This window comes from Piliocolobus tephrosceles, chromosome 14 (assembly GCF_002776525.5).
Source record: "Piliocolobus tephrosceles isolate RC106 chromosome 14, ASM277652v3, whole genome shotgun sequence".
Taxonomy (NCBI): Eukaryota; Metazoa; Chordata; class Mammalia; order Primates; family Cercopithecidae; genus Piliocolobus; species Piliocolobus tephrosceles.
Window position 1 is genome coordinate 47,650,833 of NC_045447.1, and position 15,755 is coordinate 47,666,587.

The 15,755-nt window shown below is 41.4% G+C and overlaps 1 protein-coding gene across 6 annotated transcripts in view; it reads left to right on the plus strand.

The window, feature by feature from the left end:
* DDX58 (DExD/H-box helicase 58) overlaps window positions 1–15,755 on the plus strand; it is a 105,446-nt gene that overhangs the window by 62,915 nt on the left and 26,776 nt on the right. For 3 of the 6 annotated variants that reach the window (XR_002729950.3, XR_002729948.2, XR_002729949.2), the window contains exons 15-19: window positions 1,555–1,725; window positions 2,875–3,026; window positions 10,092–10,235; window positions 12,717–13,077; window positions 15,519–15,742. Coding sequence is in view for 3 of the 6 variants with exons in the window: in XM_023203907.3 (XP_023059675.2) it covers window positions 1,555–1,725; window positions 2,875–3,026; window positions 10,092–10,235; window positions 12,717–13,013 (764 nt within the window). In the remaining 3 variants the exon portion in view is untranslated. Of the gene's footprint in view, window positions 1–1,554; window positions 1,726–2,874; window positions 3,027–10,091; window positions 10,236–12,716; window positions 14,445–15,518; window positions 15,743–15,755 lie in introns of those variants that run through there. The other 3 variants (XM_023203907.3, XM_023203909.3, XM_023203908.3) reach the window with 2 other exon arrangements.

The window sequence follows — 15,755 nt, forward strand, 5'->3', positions numbered from 1 at the left end:
TAGGGGTGGGGGCTCTGCTCCATCCTCTTCCACTTATTGTAGGGACCCAGGCTCTTTCCTTGTTATGGCTCTGTCATCACAGGGGGTCTCCAAATCCTCTACTGGGACCTTATCATCCATTGATGAGAAATAACAAGAACATGGACAATTTTTAGGGGTCTGGTTTGGAAGATAACACACATGACCTCTGTCTACATGCCATTAGTGATAGTTTAGATTGCAAAGTATAATTCAGCTGTGTGCCCCCAGCAGGAGAAACAAACAGGATTGGTGAGCAGATAGCATTGCCTCTTTCATAGAGAAACACAATACAACTGTATTGTGGGTGGGTGTGGCAGAAAATGATTCTTAGTTTGTGTATGGGGAGGCCGACACCCTAACAGTGCACACTATTAGGGTCTTAAACTGAAGTTCGGCCGGGCGCGGTGGCTCAAGCCTGTAATCCCAGCACTTTGGGAGGCCGAGACGGGCGGATCACGAGGTCAGGAGATCGAGACCATCCTGGCTAACACGGTGAAACCCCGTCTCTACTAAAAATACAAAAAATTAGCCGGGCGAGGTGGCCGGCGCCTGTGGTCCCAGCTACTCGGGAGGCTGAGGCAGGAGAATGGCGTGAACCCGGGAGGCGGAGGTTGCAGTGAGCTGAGATCCGGCCACTGCACTCCAGCCTGGGCGACAGAGCAAGACTCCGTCTCAAAAAAAAAACAAAAACAAACAAAAAAACTGAAGTTCAAGGCCCAACACTGCTGATAGCTAGCTTGTCAGCTTACCTCACTTCTGGAACCTCAAGCCCCTTCATTTGTGTCTTTTTTAATTTTATTTTTAAAGATAATCTCATTCTGTTGCCCAGGCTGGAGTGTAGTAGTGCCATCACCGCTCACTGCAGCCTCAACTTCCCTGGCTCAGGTGATTCTCTTACCTAAGCCTCCTGCGTAGCTGGGACTACAGGTGTGTGCCACCATGCCCAGCTAATTCTTAAATGTTTTTGTAGAGATGGGTTCTCCCTGTGTTAACCAGGCTGATTTCAAACTCCTAGGTTCAAGTGATTCACCTGCCTTGGCCTCCCAAAGTGTTATGACTACAGGCGTGAGCCACGCCTGGCACGGCCCTCATTTGTTAAGGGGAATCGGAACACTTACCCGTTGACCTACAGGGCTTTATGATGATATCACTCTGGTGAGAAGACGTGAAAATGTTTTGTCAGCTATAAATTCTTACACACATGTAAAGGTGTTACAATTAGCTGTTGATATTTCTGCAAACAAGTGTGTTTCTTGGATAATATGGCTAAAGCCATACAACTAATAAGTCCCCCAGAGCTGGGATTTGAACTCAGTCTTGTGGCAGAGGCTAAGCGTTAGATGCCACCCTAAATGTCCTTTCTGAAACAGGCATAGAAACAGACCCCACTGCATAGGTATGTTGTGAGATCATGGATATAAAGTATTTATCACAGTACTTGGCGTGTAATAAGCATTCCATAATTAGTAACTTTTTTCAAGGGGGAAGTTCCCTCTTTGGTGAGTTGTATAATGCCCTCTTACTCTGACACAGGAATGACCCTCCCAGCACAGAAGTGTATATTGGATGCATTCAAAGTCAATGGAGATCACAATATTCTGATTGCCACCTCAGTTGCTGATGAAGGCATTGACATTGCACAGTGCAATCTTGTCATCCTGTATGAGTATGTGGGCAATGTCATCAAAATGATCCAAACCAGAGGTAAGAGAAGCTTTGAGACCATTCCTACATGGATTCTGTTTTGACTGATTTGTAAGTGTATGTGTCATTCTGGCCTTTCTCTTTACTGAGCCATGGTTGAGTATGTAAACAATGGCACAGTGCACTTGGGTATCATTGGCCTTCAAGGTGGCTACAGTTTTGTTCACTAACATAAACTCTACTTTGATTCTTACAATGATGCTGCTGACTTGCCTGGCATTGACTGATATATTTATGGAAGAATAATTCCAACTTGCATTGAAGCTTTGCCAGTCAACATGTAGACCTTTCATGGTGGTGCTGGTGGGGTGAAGGGCCCCCTGTATTCAAGAAGGGATACTCCACAGTTCTTCTGCCCCACCTGGACTAGTCTCCTAACTAGTCTTCCCTTCTTTTTCCTTTTCTTCTTCCAATTTCCATAAGTACAGCTATCATATTACTTTTCCTGAAAAACAGCTCTGATCATGTCACTTCCTTGTATTGAAATGCCAGTGGTTTCCCAATTTACTTGATGCTAAAGAGTTTCCAAAATCCAGCACCCATTTCATTCCAACTTTATTACCCATTCTTCCCTTTTGTTCATTATCCACTTCTGCCAACCTGACTTCCTCATTTATTGCTTGTTGAGGGAACTGCTCAGGTACTGCTACTCTTCATTTTACCTCTTCCCCTGCCTCCATATCATCTGACCCTAATCCTCCCAGCTGGCAAAAGTCTCTCTTTGGAATATATAAAGCCTATAACCCTTTATATCTATCTTTGTAATAGTACTTAAAATTTTCCACCTATGTTTTGCTGGTTATGAAGAGATCTTATTTCCTCATTGTCTAGAAGGTTCTCGAAGGAGGGCCTGTTTATTGCTCATCTTAGAGCCATCACAGTGTCATACTGGGGGTTCACGTAGATAGGTCTTGCTCTGTCACCCAGGTTAGAGTGCAGTGGTATAATTCTAGCTCACTGCAACTTCAAACTCCTGGGTTCAAGCAGTGCTCCTCATGAGTTCACTCTTTAACAGCTCAACTTTCCTGGGAAGTGGGATTCAGTGAACCAAAGTTGAATTTTAGGACTACCTCTATCTGTTTACCTATTTGCAGATTATATCAGAGCTTTAAGTCAAAAACACCAACTAAAATATTTATTTTCTCATAGGCAGAGGAAGAGCAAGAGGTAGCAAGTGCTTCCTTCTGACTAGTAATGCTGGTGTAATTGAAAAAGAACAAATAAACATGTACAAAGAAAAAATGATGAATGACTCTATTTTACGCCTTCAGACATGGGACGAAGCAGTATTTAGGGAAATGGTAAGTCTATGTTATTCTTTCAGCATCTGACTATAAATAACTATCAGGGAAGGTGAGGATGGTTGGTACCTTTTATCATATTGCTTAGAGTGTTACAACAACAAGTTTATACTTAGTGAATATTAAATTCATTCTGTTTTTAAGTGTCAATGAGGTTAGATTATATTTAATAGTGCTAATAACTGAGGTTATGGTTTCAGATCTAAAAGGCAAATTGAGCTAGGATTTCTCTAGTTGACAGTTCATGTCGAGGACTATATCCTAATACTGGAAACAACAGCTCTTCTTAGTCTCTTCCTTAAATCTCTCTGTCTCCAAAAAGTCCTCAGAGAAAAGCTCCTAGGTCATGATGCAGGTATTGGAATGTCTTTTGATAGCTGTGGACAATCAGATATACCTTGGAGTGGCATACCTATTCAGATCAACCTCTTAGTGTAATGACCTTCATTCCATTGTAATTTCCATAACACAGAAGCGTGAACTCAGATTGGAGAAAGTCAAGAAACACATACCTACACTTTCTCCAGAACCATTGCAGAGATTTACATCTCAGAATCTCTGGAAGCATGGTCCCTGCAGGGCTAGGGGAGAGCTCTAACACTGGAATCCATGGTTCAAATCCCAGTTCTGTCACTTGCAAGGTGTGTGACCTCAGGCAGTTGCTGTGTCTTTTAAATAATCGATCTCATGTAAAAAGTGGGGGACATAATAGTATTTCATTCCCAGGGTGGTCATGAGGGTAAATGAGATGTATGCATTGTATCTCTGAGCGCCTGGCATAAAATACATGCCCAAGAAATGAGAGCTGTTACTGGACAGACGTGTGAGACATACTTTAACTTCATGAAGATGAACCTTACAGTTTAATAGACCAACTCCATAGTGTCTATAATTTTAAAAAGTCATAATCTCTGTGCTCCAAAAAGTATTGACAATCAATTATCGAAAGCAGATTAACGCTTACTTCAGGACACAAATCACAACTTTGTCAGTGTTTACTAATCTAAAAAACATTTTTCTTCCTAAAGCTGGGAGATTAAGTTATCTAGAACCACCTCTTCCACATTTTCAGTGAGGAGAATTGCAGGGAAATTATGTAGTTCCTCCCTTAGTATTACTGGGGATGGGATTCTCTTTTCACTGAGCCCCCTTTCCATTTTGTAAAATATATTGCCAATACATGTTTTAAAACCATGAGTTTTAATAACCATGGCATAATTTTTATCTCTTCTCCTAGGTGACAGGCTACTTAGACTCATGTGACAGAAGCAATACAGTAAAAGTCTGTTGAGGAAGAGAGAGGCTAGACCAGATGTAGGCATTCTTTTGTAGACAGCATACCAGGATAAGGAGTGGGGTGAGGAGGAATTGGGTTACATATTTGTTGAATCAGGCTGTGTAATAGCATTTGGGGTTCCCCTACCACCTACGGATAGATAGGCAGAGATGGTAGGGAACAAGAAGCCCTATAACCAGTGTAGCTGGGAGTTACTGGCAGCCGGGAGGCCTGAGTTGTGTTGGTATCCCTGTCCTATCATACGTGACCAGGCCCAGCTGCCCTGTTCAAAGGGGAAGGATTAGCTTTCAAAGGCTTAGTAAAGGCCGGGTGCGGTGGCTCACGCCTGTAATCCCAGCACTTTGGGAGCCTGAGGCGGGTGGATCATGAGGTCAGGAGATTGAGACCATGGTGAAACCCCGTCTCTACTAAAAATACAAAAAATTAGCCAGCTGCAGTGGCGGGTGCCTGTAGTCCCAGCTGCTCGGGAGGCTGAGGCAGGAAAATGGCATGAACCCAGGAGGTGGAGCTTGCAGTGAGCCGAGATTGCACCACTGCACTCCAGCCTGGGCAACAGAGTGAGACTCCATCTAAAAAATAACAACAACAACAAAAAAAAACAAAGGCTTAGTAAAAGTATAACGAGTTAGGGAAAATCTTATATTCTTAAAACTAAAGGGAATTATGGTTCTAGGGGTGAGCCCCCCTTTTGTGGGTGCTTTGATAAGGGTTTGGGGTTTGGGTTTGAGCATCCTGGTCCCTATATATGGGTTTTAATGGAAGGAAGGAACTCTGCAGAAGAGAGGGCAAAAGCTTGGAGCTCTTTAGGGCAATCTGCAAGAACAGGAAAGGGAGACGGAGGAGCAGAGAGTACTGGGAGACCGCTTTCTTCCCCAGCGCCCCAGCTGCACTGTCCATTGTCTGCGTGTGGCCTGCTGTCACTAGAGCACTCCCCATCCCCCGCCCCAGAATTCTCTGGTCACTCTGCAGCCATCTTAACATGTAGACAGCCCAGAGGTATCCAATAACTGATTTCCATCGTGGGCGCTTCAGGATTTGGTGGTGTTTCATTCTGGAGGAATAAGGATGAAGGGTCTGACAGTTTTGGTTGTGAAGGTTTATTTGAAATCAAAATGAGGAAGCTGCTTTTCTTTCCTTATGAAGCAGAGAACAAAGATGGGGTGAAAGAAAGTTCATTTTGAACAAAGAACTTCCAACATGTGTACCCATGACTACACATAATTAAGATAGTTTGCTTTTCTCCACCTCCGTGTGGAGCTAGACTTCTTTTTTAGCCACAGGTTGTATGGGTGAAGGTCAGTATGCCATAGACTTATGATTGGTTGAGCCTCTTTACCCAGTTATTGATTTTTACTTAGTTTTAAGTATAGCTGTAATAGTTTTAGCTTATTAGGATTTATACCTATTGCCTAGAGTAACACTTAAAATATTTGAGATTATTAGTATTTAATTGAATTCAGTATGTAATTGAATACCATTATAAGTGAATTTTTTAAAAACTTGGATGCCTGAAAGGGAAGGTTATATTTTCACCTTCTTTCCTGGTAACCTCTATTCTGCTTAAGTAGTGATTAGAACCATATCTGAAAAAAGAAATTAAAAAAAATTAAAATTGCTCATAGGAAGATGTGTATCATAACCCAGGGATTTCAATTCTAGAAATTTGTCCAAAGGGAAATAATGGGATATAATGTAGCAGTTTTACAACAGTGAAAAATTGGATTAAAAACAGGAGGCCTGAACACTCTTTACTTTTACAAAAATAATGAAGATAATTTCGGGTGGGATGGGGCAAGAAGTGGGGAAGGGGAAATTACGTTTGGTTTTTAATTTTTAAATTATTTATTTCTTATTTACTTTTTTGAGACAGGGTGTCTGTTGCCCAGGCTGGAGTGCAGTGGTGTGATCTTGGCTCACTGCAATCTCAGCCTCCCAAGTAGCTAGGACTACAGGTGTGTGTCACCACGCATCACTAATTTTTGTTTTTTTAGTAGAGATGGGGCTTTGCTATGTCGCCCAGGCTGGTCTTGAACTCTGGACTCAAGTGATATGCCAGCCTCGGCCTCCCAAAGTGTCGGGATTACAGGCTGGGATTATAGGCATGAGCTACTGTGTCCAGCCAGTATATCTGGTTTTTTAAATCAAAACATTCTAGGTCTAGCTGGGCATGATGGCTCACGCCTAGAGTCCCAGCTACATGGGAGGATCATTTAAGCCCAAGAGTTCAAGTCCAGCCAGGGCAACATAGTAGGAATCTATCTCAAAAAAGGGGGGGTGGGGGAAAGGAAGGCGGGTGTGGTGGCTTACACCTGTAATACCAGCACTTTGGGAGGCCAAGGTGGGTGGATAACCTGAGGTCAGGAGTTCAAGACCAGCCTGGCCAACACGGTGAAACCCCATCTCTACTAAAGATACAAAAATTAGCTGGATGTGGTGGCACCTGCCTGTAATCCCAGCTACTTGGGAGGCTGAGGCAGGGGAATCACTTGAACCCAGGAGAATCACCTGAACCCAGGAGTCAGAGGTTGCAGTGAGCTGAGATTGTGCCACTGTACTCCAGCCTGGGTGACAGTGAGACTCTGTCTCAAAAAAAAAAAAAAAAAAACTAAATTTTGTTTTATATAAAGCAAATTTGAATTTGAAGTGGTATGGGAATCAGATTATCTATGATCAGTAACCAATTAAAAGATATAAGGGGGAGGGAGATTTCCATTCACAGCGACAATAACTGAGCTCATGCATGTAGAACACTGACTCTCCACCAGTCCCTTCAAATGCTTTACTTACATCAATAGGCTTTACAGCAATCCATATAGTAGTGCCTCCTATGTCATTTTATAGGCAGGAAACTGAGACTTGAATAGCTTCAGTGCCAGTAGATCACACAGCTAGTTCATGGCAGAGTTGGTAGAGCCCATCTGTTTAACCATTACATTTACCAGCCTAATCAGAAAAGTTTGAAGCAGAAATGAGGACAAATAAATTTTACTGGGAGATATTAAGATAAAAGAAATGCCATGCTCTTGAATGGAATGACTGAATATTTTAAACATGCGCATTCATCCCAAATTCACTTATTCACATATCACAAACCATATTGAAAGCATAAATATACTTTTAATTTGATAAAATGGTTCTAGAGTCTATATAAAATAATAAATAGATGAAAATAGCTATATTTCTAGAAAAATTAAAAAGGGGGTAGCTAGTAGTTTCGTATTGATAAGGCAATCCCTAATGAATGGAGATTGCCTTATCAATACGAAACTACAAGCCACCTCATTATAACATTTTCATGGCTCTTAGCATAAGACTAGCCTAACAGAGGGAGTCAACGCTGATGGGCATTTACCCTGTGCTGGGCAGGCCTGAGCAGTCATAAACTCACGTTATCTCCTGACAGTCCATGAAGCAGATGCTATTGTCCCATTTTGTATGTAAAGAAATGAGGCACTTGCCCAAAATGACGTAGCTGCTAAGTGACAGGGACACTATTTGCATCTAGGCTGTCTGGATCCACCTGGGACACTTGAAAGCATAGTCTGATACAGAGAGGCGCCACCATAAACCAGTGGGACGGACAGAATCTTCCATAGAAGACCCATGGAGGAAATCTGTGTTCTTCCTTCATGATGTTTCAGGGTTCCTTTTATCATTTCCTCTGTTTAGAAAACTTCCTTTAGCCATTCTTTTAGGGTAAATCTGCTGATGACAGATTTTCAGTGTTCCTTCATCTGAGAATGTCTTCATTTCTTCTTTATTTTTGAAGGTGGCATTTTCCTGAGTTTAGGGTTCTGGGATGGACTGTTCTTTCAGCATTTAAAAAATATTTTGCCACTTCCAGGTAGCCTCCATTGTTTCTAATGACAAATCTGTTATTAAGACTGATTTCCCCCTATGGGTAAGGTGTCTTTTTTTTTTTTTCCTCTGACTGCTTTCTTTTTTTTTTTTTTTTGAGACGGAGTCTCGCTCTGTCGCCCAGGCTGGAGTGCAGTGGCTGGATCTCAGCTCACTGCAAGCTCCGCCTCCCGGGTTTACGCCATTCTCCTGCCTCAGCCTCCCGAGTAGCTGGGACTACAGGCGCCCGCCACCTCGCCCGGCTAGTTTTTTTGCATTTTTTAGTAGAGACGGGGTTTTCATTGTGTTAGCCAGGATGGTCTCGATCTCCTGACCTCGTGATCCGCCCGTCTCGGCCTCCCAAAGTGCTGGGATTACAGGCTTGAGCCACCGCGCACGGCCCCTCTGACTGCTTTCAATAGTTTTTTCTTCAGCTTTCATAAGTTTAATTATAACATGTCTCAGAGTGTTTTTTGAAGGCGTTTATCCTGTTTGGAGCTTGTTCAGCTTCTTGAATCTTGGTTGATGTAGCTTGTCAAATTTGGGATATATTTGGCTGTTATTTCTTTGAATACTTTTTAAGCCATGCTCTTCCTTCTCTCCTTGCAGAACTCCAGTGCCATGACGTCATTTTTATAGTCCTACGGGTCCTTGAGACTTTGCTTCCCCCCCCCCCCCCCCCCCCCAGTGTATTTTGTTGTTGTTCAGATTGGGTAGTTTCTGTTGTTCTTTCAGATCACTGACTCTTTTCTTTGTCCCTTCCATTCTGCCACGGAAAAGCCCATCCGTTGAACTTTTAATTTTGGTTATATCTTTCAGTTCTAAACTTTCCGTCTTCCATTTCATTGTTGAGCCTTTATGTTTTCTCTTTATGTTTCAAAAGTATTTATAATTGTCCATCGAAGCATCTTTATTAGGTGCTTTAAAATCTTTCTCATCTCAGTGTTGGCATCTATGATTGTGTTTTTTTCATTCAGTTTGAGATCTGTTTATTGGTATGAAGAGTTTTATACTATCATGTCCATGGATCTAAGTTGGACCACGTTCTTAGCCAAGGACTAGATTTTGAATTCGAATACAATCATACTATACATATGCAACAATATTCCCTGTGGCTGAAGGGGAGAGAGAAAAAAGGTTTTAGATGTTGACGGCTGTATTAGTCTGTTTTCATGCCACTGACAAAGACATACCTGAGATTGGGAAAACAAAGAGGTTTAATTGGACTTACAGTTCCACATGGCTGGGGAGGCCTCAAAATCATGGTGGGAGGCGGAAGGCACTTCTTATGTGGCAGCGGCAGGAGAAAAATGAGGAAGAAGCAGAAGTTGAAACCCCTGATAAACCCATCAGATCTCGTGAGACTTATTCACTATCATAAGAATAGCACAGGAAAGACTGGCCCCCATGATTCAATGACCTCCCCCGGGTCCCTCCCACCACACACGGGAATTCTGGAAGATGAAAACCATTCAAGTTGAGATTTGGGTGAGGATACAGCCAAACTGTATCGGGGCTCTTCTGCCCGCTGTATCACTCGTTGGGTTTGTGCCTGCAAATGGATATAATTATTCCCGAAACAGTGCATATTGTATATCTCGTACAGGTTTTGCTTCTTTTCAAGTTTTGCCAAACACTAAAGTAGAAAGCATATTTCATATGACTATTCTATGGACATCTTTAGTGCTTTTATGAGCATTTTTTGATGAAGAAATGGAAAGACTAGTTGGGGCCACAATTAAACATTGACTAATATTAAGTTAGGAGAACCAGTAAAATCTGTGATTTTACCAAGTCAGGTACCATATGTTCATGGAAGTTGTATATGAATGATTGTATATGTGCATGTATATGTATGTATCTATCTGTGCCTGTTTCTCTCTATATGTGTTATACTCAAATTACATTTGAGGTCTTTATTTTTGCATTAGATTCTGCATATACAGACTCATGAAAAATTAATCAGAGATAGTCAAGAAAAACCAAAACCTGTACCTGATAAGGAAAATAAAAAACTGCTGTGCGGAAAGTGCAAAGCCTTGGTATGTTACACAGCTGACATAAGAGTGATAGAGGTAAGCTGCCTTTTTACAAAGTGCCTGGTCATGTTTTAGCACTAGCTAAAGCTTACTGTTGGTGAAATATTTATAGTAAAACTCTATTAATAATTTCCATTGTTATTGTGGCCATGATCTGTGTATTTGAAAAAAAGCTAAGAAGTGAAAAAGAAATACTAAATGTTCAATAATAAATAGTTTTTGGCCAGGCATAGTGGCTCATGCCTATAATCCAAACACTTTGGGAGGCTGAGGTGGGTGAATCACAAGGTCAGGAGTTCGAGACCAGCCCAGCCAACATGATGAAACCCTGTCGCTACTAAAAATACAAAAATTAGCTGGGCGTAGTGGCAGGCCGCTGTAATCTTAGCTACTCGGGAGGCTGAGGCAGGAGAATTGCTTGAACCCGGGAGGCAGAGGTTGCAGTGAGCTGAGATGGTGCCACTGCACTCCAGCCCAGGTGACAGACTCCGTCTCAGAAAAAAAAAAAAAAAAAAAAGCTGGGCATGGTAGCGAGAGCCTGTAGTTCCAGCTACTCAGGAGGCTGAGGTGGGCTGATTGTTTGAACCTGAGAGATCAAGGCTGCAGTAAGCCATGATTGCACCACTGCACTCTAGTCTGGATGACAGAGTAAGACCCTGGCTCAAAAAAAGAAAAAAAGTTTTAAAACATTGCTGTACAGCCACTTAATATTACACAGCCATTTAAAAAAAGCCATTAAAGTGGTCAGGCCGAGCATGGTGGCTCATGCCTGTAATCTCAGTACTTTGAGAGACCAAGGCAGGTGGATCACCTGAGGTCAGGAGTTCGAGACCAGCCTGGCCAACATGGCAAAACCCTCTCTCTACTAAAAATACAAAAATAAGCTGGGCATGGTGGTGGGCACCTGTAATCCCAGCTACTCAGGAGGCTGAGGCAGGAGAATCACTTGAACCCAGGAGGCAGAGGTTGTAGTGAGCTGATATCGTGCCACTGCACTCTAGCCTGGGTGACAGAGCAAGACTCTGTCTCAAAAACAAACAAACAAACAAAAAAATCATGCTAAATGCAATGAAGTGTCCTGGATTAGCTCCTGGAACAGACAAAGGATATGACTAGAGAAGGAGTGGTAAAATCTGTAGTTTAGATAATAGTAATGTACTGATGTTAATATCTTGGTTTTGACAAATGTACTGTGGTATATGAAATGTTAGCATTTGGGGAAACTGGGCAAAGGGTATGCAGAAATTTTCTGGGATATCTTTGCAATTTTTCTGTAAATCTAAAATTGTTCCAAAGTAAAGTTTATTTTAAAAAAAGACTATGAAGTTTATGTAGTATAATGAAAAACTGCTTACAAACTAATGTGGAAAAAAGTAACCAGAACACAAAATTATAAAGATGCTACTTTATAGCTGTGTGAAACAGCAGCAAATACCATTGTCACTGTCAAGAGAAAAAGTCAAAAAACTTACCTTTCTACAGAAAAACAAAGGCTAGGGGAACTATACCAAAATGTATTAATATTTTGGTGGTGAGATTCCATGATTTTTTTCTCTTTTCCTAGTACTTTATGTTTTCCAAACATTCCTTTTGGGCTATGGATCACTTCTATAATGAAGAAAATGGATCCTTATTTGTAAAATGTGACATCTGAAGGTTAGCCTTCTATTGCAGCCTTATATTTTGTTCCTAAAACTTTCAGAAAAAGGGTTAGAAAAATCTCCAAAGAGAAATGTGGGGTGTAACTCTCTTGCATGTGGGGTTACAGTGGAGGGGCTGGGCTGGCTCAGATGAGGAGTTATTACTTCAGGGTGTTCCGTTCATCTTCAGAAAGCAGAAATCTCTCATCAGCTCGGCTGTTTGGGCAAAAAGCATATTGGAGTCATATTGCTAAATTCCCTTACCTTTCCAAGTCTGCTTCTTTAGCTGTAAAAGGTCCTTTCAGCTCCAAATTGGGTGATTATTCTACTAAAAATGGCCCTTTTAGACCCTATGTTTTCCTGAGGGTCTAGTATATTGGATCTGCATTTGTTTCTGAGCCGTTTACTCTAAAGTTGACTCTAGGTGGGGCCTGTGGACACGTTAGTCCCTGACCTTCTTCAACTGCACCTTGACCTTGGTCATTTTCCCTGTATCCTTTGGATTGTGCCTGCTAGGGCCACTGGTGAACTTCAGCTTCACAGATTTTCAACAAACATCGCTTGTGTTTTTGAATGATAAGTATCTACCTTCAGAAGCTGGGTTACCTGGGTCCTTCTTAATCTTCCTCTCTATGAGGTGCCCAGTGTCCTCACTTGCAACCTTACCCTGCCTGTAGAAGGCAGTCAGGTGCATGGATCGTCCTCTGGACTTTAGGTGAATCCATATTTTTTTTCCTCCAATTGTAAAATAAGTAAGACCCACCTGTTCTTCATCTCAGATTATTGTGGAGTTTTCTTTTTTTTTTTTTCTTAAATCACAATTATGTACTGGTTCTAATGTTCTCTTTTGTGTGTTATTCTATCCCTTTATCTGTAGGAATGCCATTACACTGTGCTTGGAGATGCTTTTAAGGAATGCTTTGTGAGTAGACCACATCCCAAGCCAAAGAAGTTTCCAAATTTTGAAAAAAGAGCAAAGATATTCTGTGCCCGACAGAACTGCAGCCATGACTGGGGAATCCATGTGAAGTACAAGACATTTGAGATTCCAGTTATAAAAATTGAAAGTTTTGTGGTAGAGGATATTGCAACTGGAGTTCAGACACTGTACTCGAAGTGGAAGGACTTTCATTTTGAGAAGATACCATTTGATCCAGCAGAAATGTCCAAATGATATCAGGGCCTCAATCTTCAGCTACAGGGAATGAGTAACTGTGAGTGGAGAAGAAACAAATGTAGTAGGTATAATCATGGATCACTTGTACGCCTGTGAAGATACTTTTTTAAAAATATCTTTAACAGTTTGTAATATATGATATATGCAAAGCACACAAGTGAATCACAGCACTGAATATTTTGTAGGCCAACAGAGCTCTTAGTACTTGGGAAAAATTAAAAAGCCTCATTTCTAGCCTTCTTTTTAGAGTCCACTGCCAACACACACACAGTAATCACTCTGTACACACCAGGATAGATGAATGAATGGAATGTTGGGAATTTTTATCTCCTTTTTTCTCCTTAACCTACTGTAACTGGCTTTTGCCATTAACAATCTACTGAAATTGTTCTTTTGAGGGTTACCAGTGACTCTGGTTGCCAAATCCACCGGGCACTTCTTGACCTTCTATTTGACCTCTGCACATTTGGCCCTGTTGAGCTGAGCACTCTTCTTGAAACTGTCCCTGGGCTTTTCTCTCTTCTGGTTCTATTCCAGTCTTTTTTTATTGAGTCCTCCTCTTTGCTGATCCCTTAAGGGTTGATAATTCCAAGGGTTCAATATATATACATGTATATACTGTACATATGTATATATAACTATTATACATACATACAGGTATGTATATGTAATGGTTGTATGTACTCATGTTCCCTGTGTAGCAACGTGTGGTACGGCTACACAGAGAACACGAGTACCTAAAGCCATTTTTATGCTCACTACTAAAAGCTGTCCACTCTAGAGTTGCTGTATGTAGCAATGTGTGTCCACTCTACAGTGGACAACTTTTAGTAGTGAGCATAAAAATGATAAAATACTTCTTGAAAACTTAGTTTACTATATATCTTGCCCTATTAATATGTTCTCTTAATATGTATCATTGTTCTCTTTGACAATTTTCCTTTAATGGTTGATGTTTAACACCTGGACTGAATGTCTGTTCTCAGATCCCTTGGATGTTACAGGTGAGGCAGTCTGACTGTCCTTTCTACTTGAAAGATTAGAATATATATCCAAATGGCATTCATGTGTCACTTAGCAAGGTTTGCTCATGCTTCAAAGAGCTTAGTTTGTGGTTTTTCTAGACATGTAAGCAAGTGCCTGAGTTCCCTGGAGATCAACAGGATGAGGTGTTCCAGCCGCCTCCCTCTCCACATGCAATCTAGTGAGCAATGGTGCAGGCAGGGAGCCAGAGAAACTTGCCAGTTATATAACTTCTCTTTGGCTTTTCTTCATCTATAAAACAAGGATAATACTGAACTGTAAGGGTTAGTGGAGAGTTTTTAATTAAAAGAACGTGTGAAATGTACATGACACAGTAGTTGCTTGATAATTACTAGTAGCAGTATTCTTACTAAGATCCAATACAAATTTGATTATTTAAACCAAGTTTATGAGTTGATTTTTTTTTTTCATTTTCCATTTGTATTTTATTAAGAGTGTCTTTTCTTATGTGATTGTTTTTTTAATTGCTATTTGACATGGTTTGGCTCTGTGTCCCCACCCAAATCTCATCTTGAATTATAATCCCCATGTGTCAAGGAAGGGACCTGATGGGAGGTGATTAGATCATGGGGGCAGTTGTCCCCATGCTGTTCTTGGGATAGTGAGTTCTCATAAGAGCTGATGGTTTTATAAGTGTTTGACAATTCCTCCTTTATGCACATACTTTCTCTCTCATCTGCTGCCATGTAAGACGTGCCTACTTCCCCTTCTGCCATGATTGTAAGTTTCCTGAGGCCTCCTCAGCCATGTGTAACTGTGAGTCTATTAAACCTCTTTTCTTTATAAATTACCCAGTCTCAGGCAGTTCTTTATAGTGAAAATGGACTAATACACTACTGTTTAAGAACTCCAATAGGAGGTGTAAAACATCTACCAGAAATAGATTTAATAAGAGAAAAAAAAAATTTTTTTTGAGATGGAGTCTCATTCTGTTGCCCAGGTTGGAGTATAGTGGTGTGACCTTGGCTCACTGCAATCTCTGCCTTCTGGGTTCAAGTGATTCTCCTGCCTCAGCCTCCCAAGTAGCTGGGTACAGGCACCTGCCACCACACCTGGCTAATTTTTATTATTTTTAGTGGAGTCAGGGTTTCACCATGTTGGCCAGGCTGATCTTGAACTCCTGACCTCAAGTGATCCACTTGCCTTGGCCTCCACAGTGGTGGGATTACAGGCATAAGCCACCATGCCTGGCCAAGAAAAGTTCTTTTAAGTGTGTAAATGATTCAGTTTGGATGAAGGTGAACAGCCCTCTTCAGCCAACTGAGGCAGGCAGACTGAAGTGAAATAAGGAAAACTTAGCATTTTCTTGTTTGACTTTTAATGGAATAATGTCATTGCCAGGCATGGACTCAAAGTAGGCACTTGGTTAATATGTATTGATTGAAAGAGATGACTAGGTAGGCTTTTAGGAAGTGGATCTCTTGAATGACTCCTAAATGCTGGTCATTGCATTTCTAGACCAAAGGCCACATTTTAGAAACAACTGGGGAATCTTCTTCATGGACACATGCCCAGCTCCATTAGAGCATCCTGGCAGGGTGTCCAGCATGTACATGTTTTGAAGCTCCTGTGGTTGAGACACCACCTGTTATACAACCACCACCTTGTTATCTCTGCGGTCCAGACCTGTGCTGATGCTGTGATATTTTCACCCTGAAATGAAGACTCATCTCAACATCAAGGTCAGTAAAACAA